General features: G+C 40.8%; 1 protein-coding gene across 1 annotated transcript; it reads right to left on the reverse strand.

Moving 5' to 3' along the window:
• Positions 1-457: 457 nt before the first annotated feature.
• On the reverse strand, positions 458-12,962 carry LOC143114126 (neuronal acetylcholine receptor subunit alpha-4-like). Its single transcript, XM_076275597.1, has 7 exons — positions 12,932-12,962; positions 4,185-4,333; positions 3,899-3,943; positions 3,672-3,781; positions 1,900-2,794; positions 1,378-1,491; positions 458-583 (listed from the first exon to the last, which is right to left on the reverse strand). Exons 3-7 carry the CDS (start codon positions 3,926-3,928, stop codon positions 458-460), a joined length of 1,275 nt encoding a protein of 424 aa, XP_076131712.1. The 5' UTR covers positions 3,929-3,943; positions 4,185-4,333; positions 12,932-12,962.
• Positions 12,963-17,940: the final 4,978 nt, after the last annotated feature.

Consider the following 17,940-nt stretch of genomic DNA (forward strand, 5'->3'; position numbering starts at 1 on the left):
GAGTATATTGTATCAGAACCTTTTTCTGCAGCTGCATCTCAGTTCTAACAAATTGTATTTTTCATTTCCTAATCATATTATTGCTAAGTATTACTTTGAGATTTTGTGAATTTTAGATATAATTAAATTCTTTAAAAAGAAAATGTTCCCATAATATGATACTAACTAGTGTTTCAATTGCTATTAAGGAAGATTCAAACTGCAGAAAATGTCATGACTTTCCTGTACTTCAGCACATATGGATAATTAGTTTCTTCCATCTGTTTAGAAAATGCTCCCAGATGACTTTTCTTTTTATATACATAAAAAGAAAAGATTATGAAAAGCTCTCCTTCGTCTGATCTAGACTCCTCAAGGGACAACCATAACCTCAGACCTTGCCCGCTAACAAGTTTACCAAAGCAAACAAATAAAAACAAATGGTGACCTAAGTTCATTTAGGCATCTGTCTGATGTTCTAAATCATTCCGGCCAGCCAGGGAGGTAGAAAAAGTCCAACAGTTCCCAGAATGCATACCAAGATGAACATCCACAGGAAAATGCGGTCTATGACCATCGCTACATATTTCCAGTCTTCTCTCACCTGTCAGAGAAAGGGAGAGGAAGAAATGATATGAAATAGTTATCTCAATGCTCATGGCACATCGTCTCAGTGTTCAATTTTTAAACTAAATTGATTTTTTGTGGATGACCAAATTTCTTTAAGGAAATACCTGTCACTCATCGCAGGCTAATAAAATATTTACACCATCGGTGTGTAGCCCAATACACCAGCCAACCTCTGAAAATGTGCCACCTATACTTGTTTACTTGCCATTTGCAAGTTGACAGATTACTGACACTGTTAAATTATGCTGAAATGCTTACAGTACATTATGCTGTTTTTTTCTTAACTTCCTTGAAAACTGTATGTTTTTCCATGACTGTATGCAAAGGAAACAACACCTCCTTCCTCACTGAATGAGACAAGTTCTGTACACTCTGTACTGACGCTCTGTATTTGCTCCCTCTATAATGTGATGCAGTTTTACCCATCTCCAGTGAGAGGCTCCCAATTTACATTTGCCATCACAATGCCTCTCAGACCAAAACAATAGCATTGTGTTTGCAGCAGAAAGGATTTCTGCAAATAGAAATCCCAGCTTGGCTACATTTGTGAAATACACATTTTATGGATTTTCCATTTCCGTGTCTAATTTTCTCTCATAACAAGTAAGATTTTTTGCACATGAATATTGTATAAAGTGTGGTGAATTTAGTTGTCATGGCATTTTGGTGAATTATTGTCACATGGTGAAACCACAGTAGTTTCCTGCTTATTTTAAACTTTAAACTGCATCTAAACAGCACGGCAGTGAAGATGTAGCTTAGACTTACAGAGAAGTCGGCATCCTCTGCACGAAGGTGGTCAGCAATGTATTGCACTCCTTCTATTGCCTGCTGCATGGAAGGAGACATGGTGGTGACCAGATTCAAGGCTGCTCGCTGGGCCTCTTGTTTTGGTAAACCAGCATGGGTTGTATTGGAGTTACAGTGCAAATGGTGCTTGAATGGTCTTTCCTCCCCCATGCACTCTGCTGTCCCTTTCTTATCAGTGGTACAGTCCCTGCCCAGGCTGTCATATTGGAAGTTGCAGGAATGGTAGTGTCTTGGGGCCCTCTGGGTTTGGGAGTCCCTCCCACCTTCCTCAAACACGTGCTGCATTGAATGGGCCTTGGAAGGAAATGCCCAGCCCTCTTTGTCCTTATGGAGGGGGAGGTGGTGAAACAGTGGCCCAAACGGTGGGGGAAGGGTGGAGGAGGAAGAGGAAGGGGAGCTGGAGGAGGCTGTGGTGAGGCCTAGCCGGTGCAACTCCTCCTGAAGGATGGAGCACTGGCTGGAGGAAGACCTCTGGAAGACAGCTTGAGTCTGGAAATCATCCTGTTGCTTGCTCTGCTCCAGTAGGTGGTGTGAGATGGGCTGGTGGTCCTGCATCTCTGGGTTGGCCAAGTGGCTGGCGAGAAAGGCTTGTCCCTGCCATGCAGCCTGGGAGACCCCGGAGGTCTTGTGCATCATTTCAATCAGCTTGCGACAGTTCTGTTTGCCCGTGGCAGGCGGGCGTTTCATGAAAAGGAAGCGGGGCACGAAGTCAAGGAAGACCCAGCGCACCCAGTGGGGCATGCCATGCGTCCGCGGTGACCGGTGGTGCACGTTGAGCACAAAGACGGTGATGATGATCGAAAGCGTCACGAAGATCATGGTGAAAAGCAGGTACTCGCCAATGAGGGGTATGACCAGTGATGTGGACGGGATGATCTCTGTGATGAGCAACAGGAAGACAGTGAGCGAAAGCAGCACAGAGATGCAGAGTGTGATTTTCTCACCACAGTCGGACGGCAGATAGAATACCAGCACGGTCAGACAGGAGATGAGGAGGCAGGGGATGATGAGGTTGATTGTGTAGAAGAGTGGCAGCCGACGAATGATGAAGGAGTATGTGATGTCTGGGTAGATCTCGGTGCAGCACTCGTACTTCTTGCTGTTATACTTCCCCACGGCGTTGACAATCACCCACTCCCCACTCTCCCAGTAATCCATCTGATCCACGTTACTGGCTATGCTTATCAGGTCGATCTTGGCGCGGTCATATGTCCAAGAGCCAAACTTCATCTTGCAGTTTTGCTGGTCGAATGGGAAGAAAGTGACATCAATGCTGCAGGAGCTTTTGTAGATTGCTGGAGGCATCCACTTGATTTTCCCATCATAGAAAAGTTGAGCTTTTGTCAAGTGAGTCACTGCAAAATCTCCATCAGCACTGAATAAGGGAAAACAAAGCTTGTCAACTGTATCCATGGTAAGACACATTGTTAAAAAGAAAATGTGTTTGCAAAAGAGACAGCAATTCAAGGCTAATGTCTCAACAAAAATAGGCCCTTGCTGCTGGAAATTTATTGGACAAAGTTAATGTAATTAAACTCTAGTAAATGAACGAATCCACTATCTTTTATTGGATCAGGTAATTTACTGTTAATGAAAGATGCTAAGTGGGCATGTAATGTGTTCAAAATGGCTCTCTAGGAATTTCTTCCAGTGCAACACATGCAGATAGTGGAACCTCTCTTTTAATGCTGGAATGAATTTGTCACCAAAGCACTGCCAACTGCCTTAAACTAAGAAATACTTGAATCACCCTGCCCTCATATTGTTTTAGTTAGAGGCTGTGGTTTGTCTGATCTATTGTAACACAGATTTATTTCTGTTGAGGCCCCCCGGCTGTTAAATTGCCCTGGAGTAATATGAATTGCAATGAAGAGCAGGTCCCTGAGGCTGGACAGTGACAGACAGGATGATATGGTAACACTTCAAGTGGGCTCATTTTCCCTTGCCATTTCCCATAAGTGCGATGAATGATGGCAAGCCTATATCCTTAGTTACCACGTTGCCCTCCCTGTCACTCACATCAGCAAAATAAATGAAAAGTCCATTGTCAGCCATGCTCCATTTTAATATATAGGTTGTGGAGATATGAGTGTGGCTAGTTTCAGTTTTGTCTCCGCTTTATCTCATCCCTATCAAAATATCTCACAGTTTTTCCCCCCAGTAATTAAGAACATACTGGAGGTATGACTACATTCTGATCATTGAAATAGATACGGCTGAGATATAAAGGAGGTTTGAAAGCAAAATATTACTTATTATAAAGGACTATGTCAGGCCGCCAGATGATTTCTGAAGGGATGCGGATTGAGGTGACATTTTCATATTCGTCCGGATTCCAGCGGAGCTTATAATCATTCCATTCCTGTTGGAACAAAGAAAACTGTCATGGGAATGTTCTAGCAGGCATGACTGGGGAATTGACAGGAGAGGTTTTAATTATAATTCTGATTAAATTCCAAATATTCTAATCAGACGATACTTGTTTCACCCAGACATTAGTGGTCATCATTTGATTCTTCTCATCCTGGAAAAACAAAAAAGCAGAATTGCATTTCACAAATCAGGCAAGTCTGTGAACCAACACATGCTGGATAATAAGTGTCCCTTTCACTCTGGCTATGGCAAAGCAACAATAATGATGCATTGTACAGCCAGAATGCCAATTCTCTGGGGGAAACACCCTATATATGTGAGTGTACTGCTAACTACAAGGCCACTGTGCATCCAGTTGACGACCTCCTTCGCCACGTCTCCACCCCACTCACCACATCAATTAGCTGAGCGATGGAGAGGCCAAAGTGCACCAGCACCACGTCGGACGTGTTGGCCACCGGCCGCGAGAACTTGTTGTAACGAGTGAAAAGCGTCTTCAGCAGTCTCTCCTCAGCATGGGCTCGCGCCACTCTCTGTGCCGCTGCAGGAGTGAGAGACCAAGATGAGACCAGATCTCGGGGAGTTTCCAGGTGCAAGGCACGCCCGTCACACAGTGAAATTGTGGTATACTTTTTCTCCTATGTGGTATACTAGTTTCTCCTTTAATGAAATGTTTAGTTTAACCATGCATATGCTATAAGAATATGGTTCCCTTCATCCTTCTCTGTCCCTGAACCCCCCTTCTGTGGGAATTATTAGTGAGAAGTATGTTTGTTGAAAGTTTGATGGTGAATTCAAACATGACCTAGGTTAGGGGGTTTTGTAAATATTCTTATCTCTGTTAAGACTAACTGGTTGGATGGATCACTGTTAGGGGTGGTATCTCATGATTTTCCGTATATGTGTTAAGAGTATAAGAACTGACTTCAACCACAGATATTTGGGCATGTTACTTGACATTTCACGTGGGTATGTGGGAACAGTAAAACAGCGGTCTCACACCAGTTTGTAATTTTGACCACAAAATCACAAACCATTATTAACTACCTCAGAGATTATCAATACACCAATATATTACTGTACTGCTATATTTATCCACAAAACAGATTTATTTTCAACAACTAAACCAAGGATGACTTTATGAGGAAGCTATGAGTCCATTTCTAGATGCAGTTTACCAGTAGGGTCTTGGGTACGGCATTAACCACCATTACCATAATTTAATTACGGACCACCTGCTGTGATGGCTGAGATAGCTCTAAATTACTGCTAGATTGATTGGAGGCTTCAGATTCTCCTGAACACTAACAATAAAATATGGTGGTGTTGTAACAGACTTCTACAGGGCTTTAGCCATGTAATTTTGGTTGTGGTCAGCTTTTTCTTATTCCATGGTTTAGCTGAAGACTAATTACTTCCTTACAGAATCGCACCACTAGAGTGTCGACCCTATAAATAAGACAAAATAAGTTAGCTCTCTGCAAAGGCACCTGAAGAGATAGCTTTCCTTCGGCTGGAGGTAAGCAGACTAATAGAACACACCACGACCCCGCGTGGCATTTGGAGATTGTGTCTGAGTGTTTTTTTGTGAATGAGGAGCGATCCGACTGGAGCAGTGCTTTGAGGCACACAGATTGGGATTGTGAGACCTAGCGTAGATAACAAATGTCAGTGTAGTTCTTCCAATGGGTAACCAGGAAGCGGACTGAAATTCACCACTTCGATTTCCTCTCTTTATTTATATTCTGTGACATGAGGATAGGTTGTACGTTTCTATGAATGATAGAATTATTGTGAAGACATTTCTTTACCTTGTGAATTTGACTCTTTTATAAGAACTAGCCACAAATGTAGGGCCTGTACCATGGTTAGATGACTAACACTTTATACAAATTAACAACGCTCCACTAATTTGGAAATAATCATATTAATTTGAGACAATCTGCTAAATGGATCTGAAATGTTCTCTTCCCCAAATAGTAAAATAATATTACAAATAAGATGCAATCATTTGTGGAATGGGACCAAAGATGAAATATTTTTTAAAAAACAGCCTTTGCAGATACCCAATCTATCAATCACAGTAAATGAGAGTGTCTTGAATTTCTTAAATTCTTGCCCTCTAAACTATTTTTGATGTGTTTGGATCAATATCTTATCAGATACATTTTCAAATCTCCTTTGCTCAGTCAGAAAATCCAACACCCCAACCTTGAGATGTACAAGGACAGATGGAGAGTGACTTTCATGTAAGCCATTAATCGCAATTGATTATTGGAAACAGTACAACATCAAAGAGACTTTCTCTGCTATATCTTCAGGAGTGAAATAAAAGCAGCATGTGTTCCTAATTTATTCACGCCACTTCTACCATACCAACATACAGAAAAATAAAGTATAACAGCTTTTTTAATGACCATTTCTATTTTTATCATATCACATAACAGTAACTTTACATAGCTGACAGACTGATTTAGATGACTCATATTGCTCATAATGAGGTTGTCTGTTATGGTCATATCATATCAACAGATTTCACATCAACTCAAGTACTTATTCAGTGCTGAAACAAATGTTGCACTCCAAATATCTATAATGCAGTTAATGAAGAGAAAAAACAATTACTAGTTTCTCTGTAGACAGCAACCACATCCAATTATGTAAATAGCACATTAATGTTGAAACTTAAAAAATCTGTGAGTGAGAACTTAAACAGTATATTTACCTGGGCAGTAGACCACTGACAAGAGGATGAGAAACACACATGCATTCCTGGCTGGACTCATGCTGAGAGAATCTGGATCTGTGGAGATGGTTTACACTACATCAGTTCCTGACCAGCTGTCCGCCCAGGTGCATTTACAGCACAGCAGTCCATTCCCATCTGCAATGGTTTAAGTCCAGCAGGTAAGAAGATGTGCTGGACTTCTTAAGTGTTTATCAGATGCTTTGTTGCCATGGCATGGAACATATAATCACTATCAGTCTCCACTTTCCACTCCTCGGTCCACGGTCCTGTTAATACAGAGAGGGGTTCATCTCAGCTATCCCTGCTGTGACTGCCAATCTACTTACATCCGCCTAAGCGTGGAGGTGAGAGCTGCTTCTGAGAGCTACTCTGGGCTCGCGATCCCTCTCATCCTCTCCCTCCTCTTTCCTCACTCCCTCTCTCCCTCCCTCATGCTTTCCCTCCTCCTTCACCCTTGCCGTCACTCCCCACAGCTGCAGCTTGAGAGTTAAAGTCACCCCAAGGCTATGAGGTAAACAGTTGCTCAGTAGAGTGTACGCCATGATTGAGTGCAATAGGTAGATTATCAACAAATTCAGTTCAGATGTGTCACAGTCTTTAAAATAGGTTTGTTTTTATTCCAGAGTACTGTTACAGGTGGATGGATTCCATGGATTCAGAACTCTGCATGTCTTACTGTTTAAGTGGTCGTAATTAGATTAATTGTGTTATCATTTGTTTTTGGAATGCGTCCCTGATGTCTAGTGAGTCAGTGTGAGTTCTGAGGAGGAAAAGACAAGCTGCTGGACGAGTAAACTCAGGAAGGCAGCCACCTGTTCTAACCGCCCCATCTGTGCTGTGAGTGTGCTAGTGGGAAGAGAGAGAGAGATCAAATGCAAACGAAGGGCACACTTTTTAAAAACAGATCAGGGTCTATTTTCCTTTCTTCTTTCTTTAGTCTTGTCCTTTCCAATGACAAAGTAGCCTACTGCTATCCAGTGTCAGAGGCACTGTTTTTATTTTAAGCAACCTGGTTCGTTTGGAGCAGTTGAATCGGAACGTGGAGCATTCCCCCCCAAAGATTAGTTTGATTGGGTATATGTGAAAGCAGCAATGGCACCCTGTTTCGGAACAAAACAAACGGACCGAGACTGCCTGAAGGAGGTGGTCTCAACTCGTTTCCATTTGAACTCTAGAGTGGTCTGTTTGCTCTAGAAGAAGTTAAATGTTTAATTTATATTTGGGCTGATCAGGAGATATTGTGGGGAAATTTCCAGACAACACTTTAGCTGTTAAATATCTACTCCGGTTGTTGTTGTTCAACTGGCTACACTTAAAAGAAATGTAGACATTACAAGGATGATCTCAGTTATTTTGGGTTTCTCTTGTCCATGACTTCTGAGGTCAACCTCCCTTAGGGAGTCTGGAGTAATAACAGCTTTTATTTATCATGACAGATCTTTTTAGTTTCATTTTATGTAATCCATCAAGAATATCCAGTTTATCCTGTTTTAGTCCTATAAATAATGGTAAGACTGTCTGTGACAGACTTGTTGCTCTCATGCTCGCTAGGATGCTTGTGTGTTTGTAACCTGTCTCCGACGTCGTGAATAAAGCTTTGTACTCTGCCATACCGCTGTACCATCATGAAAATACAAGCAGAAGATTGGTCTTTCTCTGTCTCTCTCTTTCACACACATGCATGTATTCACACATGTACCAGCAAAATTGTGTGTGTGTGTGTGAGTGTGTGTTTGGAATGAGTTAGAGCATGAATCCGAGCATCTGCTGTTTTAATTTGCCCCATATTTGCCCAATCTGATGTCTGTCCTGCAGTGCACAAACATGGGCCTATTGGTGTTCTTTTTTTGCTTACAACCCAAAACAACTTGAGATGCTGAGTGTAATGCAAACAAGTCACTATTACAGTGCTGTTATTTATGGGGAACCAAGTGTAACAGACCTTATTTATTATACAGAATCACATTCTGAGCTCCAAAAGGTGTTTTCATTTATTTTGAAAACATGCTATACTGCAATAACTTCTGTCCACATAAAGAGCAGACACATTAGCGTTGTGTCCACAAAATGCTGACGAGGATATTCTTTTGTACACAGAAAACACTTTCATAGATTAGATTTCTCCATTTTCACAGATGCCAGTGTTTGACAAAGTGTAAAAAACAATTCAATATACTGTATCCCAGGTTACAGAATGAGTTCCAAGCACGGAATCAACGGCTTCTTAAACTTCCAGAGGCTTCAGTATCAGTTTGAAAGTCAGCAAAAGTCTAAGCAGCCTTTGCCTTCATGGACAGGATGTGTTCTGTATTTTCCTGACAATGCCTGAAATTTGAGTGGGATTCAGCAGACACTTATATCCAAAGCTACAGGTACTCACAATGTTTGGGTTTCAAATCAGGGCAAAGCATTCCTTAGGTGGTAACTAAGACCCCCAGTAGTACATAGGAAAAACACTGATGTCTATAAAAGCCTTTACTGTAGTGGAAAGATGTCTTTTTGTAACTTGCTGATTCACTGAATGTAGGACCAAATACCTTTTTTATGTACTTTCCATACCATATCAGTATGTTTATTTGGAAATCAACTTTTGATGGCACAGAGTGATTATCGTATGATGTAGTGCACTGTATTTCCTGAAAACATAACTCGAATATAACATGGACAGAATTACTTTTGTCTATGAAATTATTTTTGTCTGCAAAGTGAGACGTGGATTCAGTCTTTTCCACGAAACAGCCATCCATTTTGTTTAGTTTTTTTGTGCAAAAAAGAATGTGCACTCTTCAAAATTGCATCTGCACAATGCTAACACATTTGTTTTTTGTGGACAAAAATCATTGCAGTGTTTGATTTTGTAACAAATTGATGGATTTTGTAGTTATTTTGGGTTTCAGTAAAACTGTCCCTTAAACAATTCTTCTGGCCTTTTTTAGGAACAGATCCAGTCCAGGGGAAATGGGCAGCTCTAACCTTTGTGATGTGAGGCTGCCACTGGAGTTGGTGTTTACCCATTTACAAGATCCATTTGAACTGAGGCAACACATAATTGCATATCAAATATCTGCTAAAGTAATGAGATGAGAAAAGATGTCTTTCCATTTTGGAGGGGGATCTTGATCTGTTCAAAATTCATGAGTTGTTCCCTTTAGAGACCATTTGCAAATGACCAGAGGAACCTCCTTGGAAAAGATTAGTTCAACCTTGAATTGTATTTCTGTGAGATGAGGAAGAAGCAATGAATGTCCTGCTTCTAAACTTTCCATTGCAATTCCATCATAACAGCCTGGGTTAATAACACCTCTCGCCAATGTCACTATAGTCTAACTATAAAATAACAAAATGGTGTCATTGTAATGGTATACCATGGATTTTTTTGTGAAGGATAAAGAGGTACTATATTTATTATCACTCAACATGAGTAGTTTGAATTAAAAACCAAGTGGAGAATTAGGTGTGGAAGGGGCACGTTTTTTGTACTTGGTCAAGAGTCATGTCCTTATTAGTTATATGGAACATTATTCTAATACCTTGGGTCATCCTTCACCTGACAGGAAAGGAAAAATACATATTGCACAATACAGGTCATAATTCACAACCCACTTCCATATGAAGGCAAGTTACATTCATGGCCTGAATAAACATGTACATCAGTGATAAATCCTGTGTGTGGCAGAATGGACCCGGTGATTTACTGAAGCTATTTGACTATTTCATGACATGCAAGCCCTCATGGGTAATATTCTGAGCACACACACGTATACACGTGTCTAACTTTAGTATTGTTATACCTGATTTAGCTTTTTAAGTGTTATTCCCCAACCAAAGTTTCTCCATACAATACCTGAAAATAATGCATTTCTCTTCAACCATAGTAAAATATCAGGAATCAATGAGCTGTTGTTCCAGATGGTGGACTTGCAATGTAAGCAGTTTTAAAAAGCTATTTAATGAGTAGTATCTCTAATCAATTATCTGATTCAAATTATAATTAACTAATTAAAAGGGTGTTCTATAACATGCTTTAATGCATAATGTTCTAATCAGGTTCGTAATCAGGGCAGGCGAAACGGTTCCCATGCAACTGCTAAGGTGTTCCAAATATGCAAGCATCAGACTCATCAACAGTACCTGCAAAAAACATTACACACACACCTTTGCACATTGTTATTCGATATGTCGATATACAGGTACAGTGGCAATGGAAGGCACAGGAAATAAACTCACTTGGTCCATTCTTCCTGACACAGAAAGTCATTCATTAATATTTCATCAAGGTGCAATGACAAAGAGATAAAGGCTTCAAAACATTATGCAGAATGTATTTTCCATATGGCTACCAGGCTACCTGCCTGACAGACTTTGCTGCCCACATATTATCTGCTTATGGACATAACTAAAGAAAACAACCTGACAGTGGTAAGATGATTAATCCTGAGGCAGGACTAATGTTCAGAGACATTTCAAGTATGTAAATCAAAAGAGCTTCCCACACCAACAGAAAGAGCCATCTCTTTGATTTCATTTGCACAGTCTGTGTTCTCACAAATCTTAGTTGCAAAACATTTGTCTAAGCCAGTTTGATTTGGTGGTACAGTGTTTGTACATCTGTGTGCATCTTGTGTTATTCCCTCTTCCTGTCAAAGCAGTTGTGTTAGTGTTTTAACAACAGACGTTAAAATAGTATAGTGTATATGCAGTTATCATTTTTCTAGTGAATGTTTTCAGGCTGTGTTGGCTAACAGGTTGTCAGATTATAGTTGGTTGAGATGACACATAAGCACAGATGATAAGAGATGGAAACACTCACAGAGGTGTCTGAGTACAATAAACATGACAGTAAGTGCTCAACTTAATAAACGAAAGCCTGTGTACCCTGCGCCTTAAGATTGGTCCGGTGTCAAGCTTGTTTTGTTTTCCACTCTTGTCCAATGTTGGCCAGACAGGTGTGTGTCAGAGGCCTGCCCGTCCATCTGTTTATGGTCACATCACCAGAGAGCAATTAAAGCCATTATCACCCCCTGTTTGAACAGCGACAGGATTTCCCTTGAATTTCCCCTTGGGGATAAATAAAGTATCTATCTATCGATTTTCTGCCATTGTGTAGTGGCTCTATTTGCATGCAAAAGAGAATACTTAATGGTGTGCACTTTATTATGAGTCTCAGAATTGGTGTGTTTATTGTCAGCGTAATTAATTGTGAAAAATTGTTGGGTGTACGGGGGAGACGCGGGAGAGGATGAGCCTGCATGGCCAAGTGAACGGTGGCATTTAAATCAGAGGGAATCAGTGAACAGCATCCCCTCTCCCGTGGGGAAGAGTCATTCATCATGTGTGGCGGGGGAAAAGAGAAAAGGGCCCGGGCTGACATCCCATGCCTGCCGCGCCGTCACCATGCTCCTTTAACACTTCTCTGGGGAAGCGGTCACATCTGTGAGGATTGAACTTTGACCCCACACGTGACGTGCAGCTGTCAGTGAACCGCAATCCGTCAGACTTGTTACCTGTAGAGGTCACCGCCACCCACTTCAATAGGGACTGCACCCCTGCTATGCATTCACACTCCACAGATTTGATGCGGTTATCCATGCATGATGATTACGATACACATTTGTTTTTGTGTTCACTCAATTTACTGAAGCAGAATTCCAGCATTGAGTATATTTACCATTATTGTTATGATATCATGTCCATTAGTTGGTTTATTTTCCCGTGTTCCTGTCTTATTATTCCAATATTGGATTATGATATTCAGTGCATTCATTAATATTCAACATATTGCTCTAAATTACTATCTGTAGTATTGTAATGTCTGTGTTCATGCATAATGAGGTTGACTTTGATGGCATGTCCTCCTCGTGTGTGGAATCAGCCGGATCTGACACACCAGGAAGCAAATATTTTAATATCCAAAGTCTTCCATAATTATCAACTGAGTAGACCAAATATCCCCAGAAGAGAAATGTGCAATTGTAAAAGCAGCCGAAAGACAGACCTTTTTTTCTTCCCTGTCCAGGCACTGTTCTTGCCAGGAGGAAGCAGACAACCCCATGGTAACAGGGTTCTTCTGAGAGCTGAAAGGAAGTCATTTATGCTTGTCTGCATTTTGATACCGGTGGGTCTTATTAACTGTGGAAAACAACAGTTAATAAGACCCACCGGTATCAAAATTTGGTTTGGTTTGGCTCACTTGACATAATTACCCATAAAGGCTCTTCTTTTAGATGACTGTTTAAATGTTAATCTACATTGTTTGGTATGGTAATTTTCGAATGAGCCTCCATTTAGCTGTATCATGCTAGCTACCGTGAACAACCTTGCACAACATTTTGTTCATTAAGGGGGGGGGGGGGGGGGGCTTGTTGCTCAGAACTCAAACTCACAATGGACCAAGAATCAATATTTCAATAAAAACTTTCCCCCAGTAAAGATTTTGACATGCCAGGAAAATGGGAATTGACAGGTTCTCTTTCTTCAAACAGTTGAATTAAAAGGGATGCAATGTATTTTATACTGCACAATTCTAAGTTTGCCTTGCAACTGTGCTTCTTTAAATATTTCGTCCTTACAGTACAGTTTCAACTTTTTAATCTCATAGTCACACATCTATCGTTGTGTAGTTTCCGCAGCACAGTAGCCATATGTACTGCGTGTTGCAGTTTCAAATTAGTGCCCCAGGTCTCACAATTGCATTTTTTTTTATCTCGCAACAGGAAGCCCACTTCTTAAAGAAACTCAGTAGAAGTACTTTCAATGAACCATGTCTATGTCTATCATAAAACATTTTCAAAGGCCTTGATTTATTTTTCAAGGATCCGTGGGAACCCTTCTTTCTCATGTGAGAGTCTCTCCAGGTTTAGCTGCAACCGGACTCCTTAAGTGATGCAAGCTTAAATGAGTACCATATGCTCTTTCAGACCGCACCATTCTGCTATCTGTGGATTTCATTTTGCATAAGGATTTGCCATAGCAAATTAATAAAGATCCTTTGGGTGAGGTCAGGTAGTTGTTTCCAGTTACTGATTAAGTAAAATATTAATCAGAAATCTTTTTATACTGCATTTTACAAAATAATGCAATTATGAAAAAGTTACTTAAATACATATTTTTGTCCTCCACAGGGATTGTTATACTTTTCTCCCCACTGTTATACAGTAGTATAGAGCCAAACAATGAATTATGTGGATACAACGTCCATCAATTCTGTGGGACCTGGTTGCCTTTGTGGGCAGAAAATATTGTATTTCTCTCCAGCTATTGATTCAACCGAGGGTCACATAACAAGACAGGGGAAAAACATGCACGATTGAAAAGCATGTTGATCCATTGGGGATGCCCTTGCCCTGTAACACTCAATAGCAAACAAGAGAGCCCTACTACTGCGCCAGTTGGACAGGGCAACAGGATGATGGCTGAAAGTAGATCAATTTGTGGGAGATTTCTTTAACAGGATATTTCATTACTTAATTAGTACTCGTTGTTCTGCCCAGTGCCCTGGACTATTTCACCAAATAGTTTTGCGTGTGGTTCTGTCGAGGATGTCAGGTAGACTTTGTCATTGACAAGCCTGGGCAGAGTGGGCTATTGATGTTTTCCTCAACAAACCCCACTGGCAGGTCTCTAGGCTGCTGCTTGCCAAGAGCACTCAGACCAGCCTGTGCTTTTTTTATGTGCCATAGATACTGCTGATCCCTACTGTGTCCAGTCACATTGATGCCAAGTCTGGGCCATTCTCCCATCAGTTTGTCTGGCATCTTGTCCTCTGCTGATGAGGTGTAACGTGGTTCTCACTGAAATAAAAAAAAGTGAAGAAAACCAATTACTAGAAAATGAACAGAATTTTGTTCTCCTCAGTGTCAAGGATAAAATGCTGCAAGTGCTCCCTCAGTAGGACTTTGAACCACTTCATCCATTTAAAATGTCAAACATTGAGTTCCTCTTCACCCTTTGCATAGTAGGACTTTGAACCACTTCATCCATTTAAAATGTCAAACATTGAGTTCCTCTTCACCCTTTGCATATTAAAAATCATGTGTATCATATGAAGAGTTTGGTCCCACGCTATATCCTCCATTTTAACTCATTGAATGCCAAGCTGTTTTTGGGAGCTTTGTCCTAGAGTGCCAGCAATCTAGACCATTGTTGATGATTTTTATATAACACAGCATATTCTGTGTTATAGCTATGAACACATACAATAGCTCGATTAAAAGGTGAGACTTAAAGGAGAATTCCGGTGTGATATTGACCTAAAGTGTGTTGAAACATGATACCGAGTGTGAACGTATGTCTCATAGCCCATCTCGGCTTGTCCCCTGCACTCCAAAATCTGGCGCTAGTTAGCCGATGCTACCAACAGCTTTTTCATGGTGGTGCTTCGGCATCGGGCTAGCCATGCAAATAAATCACTGTTTTACACCATTTACGAGGCTCAATGTATCTCCACACTTCATTGGTAGACTTCCGAGGGCCCTGACATTTAAAACGAGACATTGAGAACTTTGAAAAAGCACTGGTAGTTTACTTACAAGACGATTTATACAGACAGTATCTTCACGAAGTTTAGCGTTTGCAGCCATCTTGAATTTAGTCACGATAAGTCGAGCGACGAGTAAGAATGAACAGGTATGATAAGAGATCAGATTCCAAAAATAATTCCGTGGAAATGCATGGATGCCAGTTGCTGCTACTGGAAGAAACTGGAATCCATGCATTTCCACTGAATTATATTAAGTGTGGAGATACATTGAGCCTCGTAAATGGTGTAAAACAGTGATTTACTGTATTTGCATGGCTAGCCCGATGCCGAAGCACCTCCATTGAAAAAGCTGTTGGTAGCATCGGCTAACTAGCGCCAGATTTTGGAGTGCAGGGGACAAGCCGAGGTGGGCTATGAGACATACGTTCACACTTGGTATCATGTTTCAACACACTTCAGGTCAATATCACACCGGAATTCTCCTTTAAGCTCTCGGTGGGTGCAAACCGTGTATTTCTACGTGTACGCCTCTGTTCCTGAGAAATCTCTAAAGTGGCTAAACAGTGGCTAGTTTTCATCAAAATCGCTGTTTTTTTCTAGAAATGGAGATATAACGTCTTTCATGAAATATGAAGTGTTGCCTGTTACTTACTTGTGTAAACTTTCCGGGAAGTGATCAGCTAGACCTGGCGAGACTGCCACCTAGTGATAGACCCACGAAAATGGCCTGGTTTTGACCTGACGTGCATGCGTCACTGATTCGACCCAAAGCGGCAACCGAGTTATGATAAAATGTCCAGATAAAATGTCCAGATTGTGCGTTTTCATGAGTTCCACGATCGTCATATATTTCATTTCCATTCATCACAGAGTTTCCAAAATCACATATAAGGTGTGTTAGAGTGCCTTGTTTCGTAATTTAAAAAAAAAGCTAAAAAATGTAATATTACGCTTTTGGCACTCAACGCATGGGAAGGAAAGGCACTCAATGAGTTAATGAATTTTCATTAATTTTTCATTAGTTGGGTATTGTTGTTGTTTGATTTATCTTTACTCAATCAAAACAATACAACTGCAATTTTATTAATATTACCCGAAATACACAATTAAATGACATTAGTTTTTATATTTATTTTATATATATTTATTTATTTTATTATTATATTTATTATATTTATTATATTAGCCAAACCTGAGCATCGCCATTGGCTATTCAACAGGAAGTGCCAGAATCGTCTCAAAAGTAGGCTACTCGTATACTTGCAGAAAATACTTGTGCAAGCGGCAGAGATTCGTAATGGCAGAATAGCTTCGTAATTGAAAGACAGCAACTGTGGAAGGTTTAGTACCTGTGGAATATTTGTAAGTGAAGGACATATGAGTAATACTTAAAATCGTTCATGTTATTTTTTTGTTAAATCACAAATCATTTTTACAGTTACAAATCCTGATACACACAATACATACGAGACGCTTCTCATCCCTAAGGTGGTGCAAAAGTCTATGCACTTGCAGAAAAGATTTGTAACTGTAGGACAACTTTTTGTGCGTAGAATATTGATTTGTAATTGTAGAATATTTTTGTAATGGTAAAATATTTTTAACTGTAGGATGATTTGTAGCTGTAAAACCGATTCCGTACCCGTAGAATAGATTTGTAAGTGTAGGGCATATTTGTAATTTTGACAATTACTTGTACAGATCATTTTTACAGTTACAAATAATTTCTACAGTTTCAAAACGTGATACACACGTACAAAACATTTGAGTCTAATATTTTTCCATATATGTAAATAATACAATTGTTGCAGGATATGTAAAGGAAACTATTGTGCCTTGGTGTGCAATGACCCAGTGAGCTCGACAATGAGTCGATCTTTGAGTGACACTGAGAGCTGAAGAAAAGCAAAGCCTCACCTTCTGACAGCCCAACATTGTTTACCCTCTCCCAATGGATGAGTTTTCCCTGTACTATAACTACAGTTCACATATTTATGCATGTTGACTTCGCACAGCCTTGACCTGTCCAAAAACAAACCACTGGTCTAAATGGAAAGATTTGTTTAAATTTGTTTAGATTTGTTTGGTGTCATGGTGTGCCAGTGAGATTCCGCCATTCCTGTTCACGGTATTTAGCGCTCACGATGGCAGGTGGAAGTGAGACTCATTGGGCATTCTGCTCCAGTAGGACGTGTGAGTGACGAGTCTGAAAGGTCCACCTGCTGAGACGGAAATGAAGCAGTGAAGTGAGTCCCTGTGGGGGACGGAGCTGAGCTGAGGTGCTGTTATTAACACTTTTATGAGTGACACTTCAGCTGGATCAGATGGCTTTTAAGGGCCCTGTCCTGATATCCTATCTGAGTCAAATTCACATCAAGGAAGTTATACAAATGAGACGGCACACTCCGCCTTCACAGGTGGATATAAAGCCGTATTTAATGTATGTGGGGTCGTAATTACGTTTGAATGGGCAGCGTTTTTTTGCCTCTGACTCTTTGTTTAAGTCGGCATCGATAGATGTTGGTCTCTTCCTAATGGAAGAATCAAGACCTGCTTGCTTTGAACATGCCAAGCTTTATTAAGACAACTCTGGTAGCGTACGTGTGAATGAATGAGTTCCGAAATAGAGTCCAGAGTCAGAGCTCTCACAGGGGAACACTTAACTGCGGCCTCGGCAGCCGCGGCCTACTGGTTAGCGCTTCGGACTTGTAACCGGAGGGTTGCCGGTTCGAACCCCAACCAGTAGGCACGGCTGAAGTGCCCTTGAGCAAGGCACCTAACCCCTCACTGCTCCCCGAGCGCCGCTGTTGTTGCAGGCAGCTCACTGCGCCGGGATTAGTGTGTGCTTCACCTCACTGTGTGTTCAGTGTGTGCTGAGTGTGTTTCACTAATTCACGGATTGGGATAAATGCAGAGACCA

The sequence above is a fragment of the Alosa pseudoharengus genome, unplaced genomic scaffold (assembly GCF_046254945.1).
Source record: "Alosa pseudoharengus isolate Yale_2024_CS ecotype anadromous, Long Island Sound unplaced genomic scaffold, YU_APseudo_1.1 YU_APseudo_1.1_scf_9, whole genome shotgun sequence".
Lineage (NCBI taxonomy): Eukaryota > Metazoa > Chordata > Actinopteri > Clupeiformes > Clupeidae > Alosa > Alosa pseudoharengus.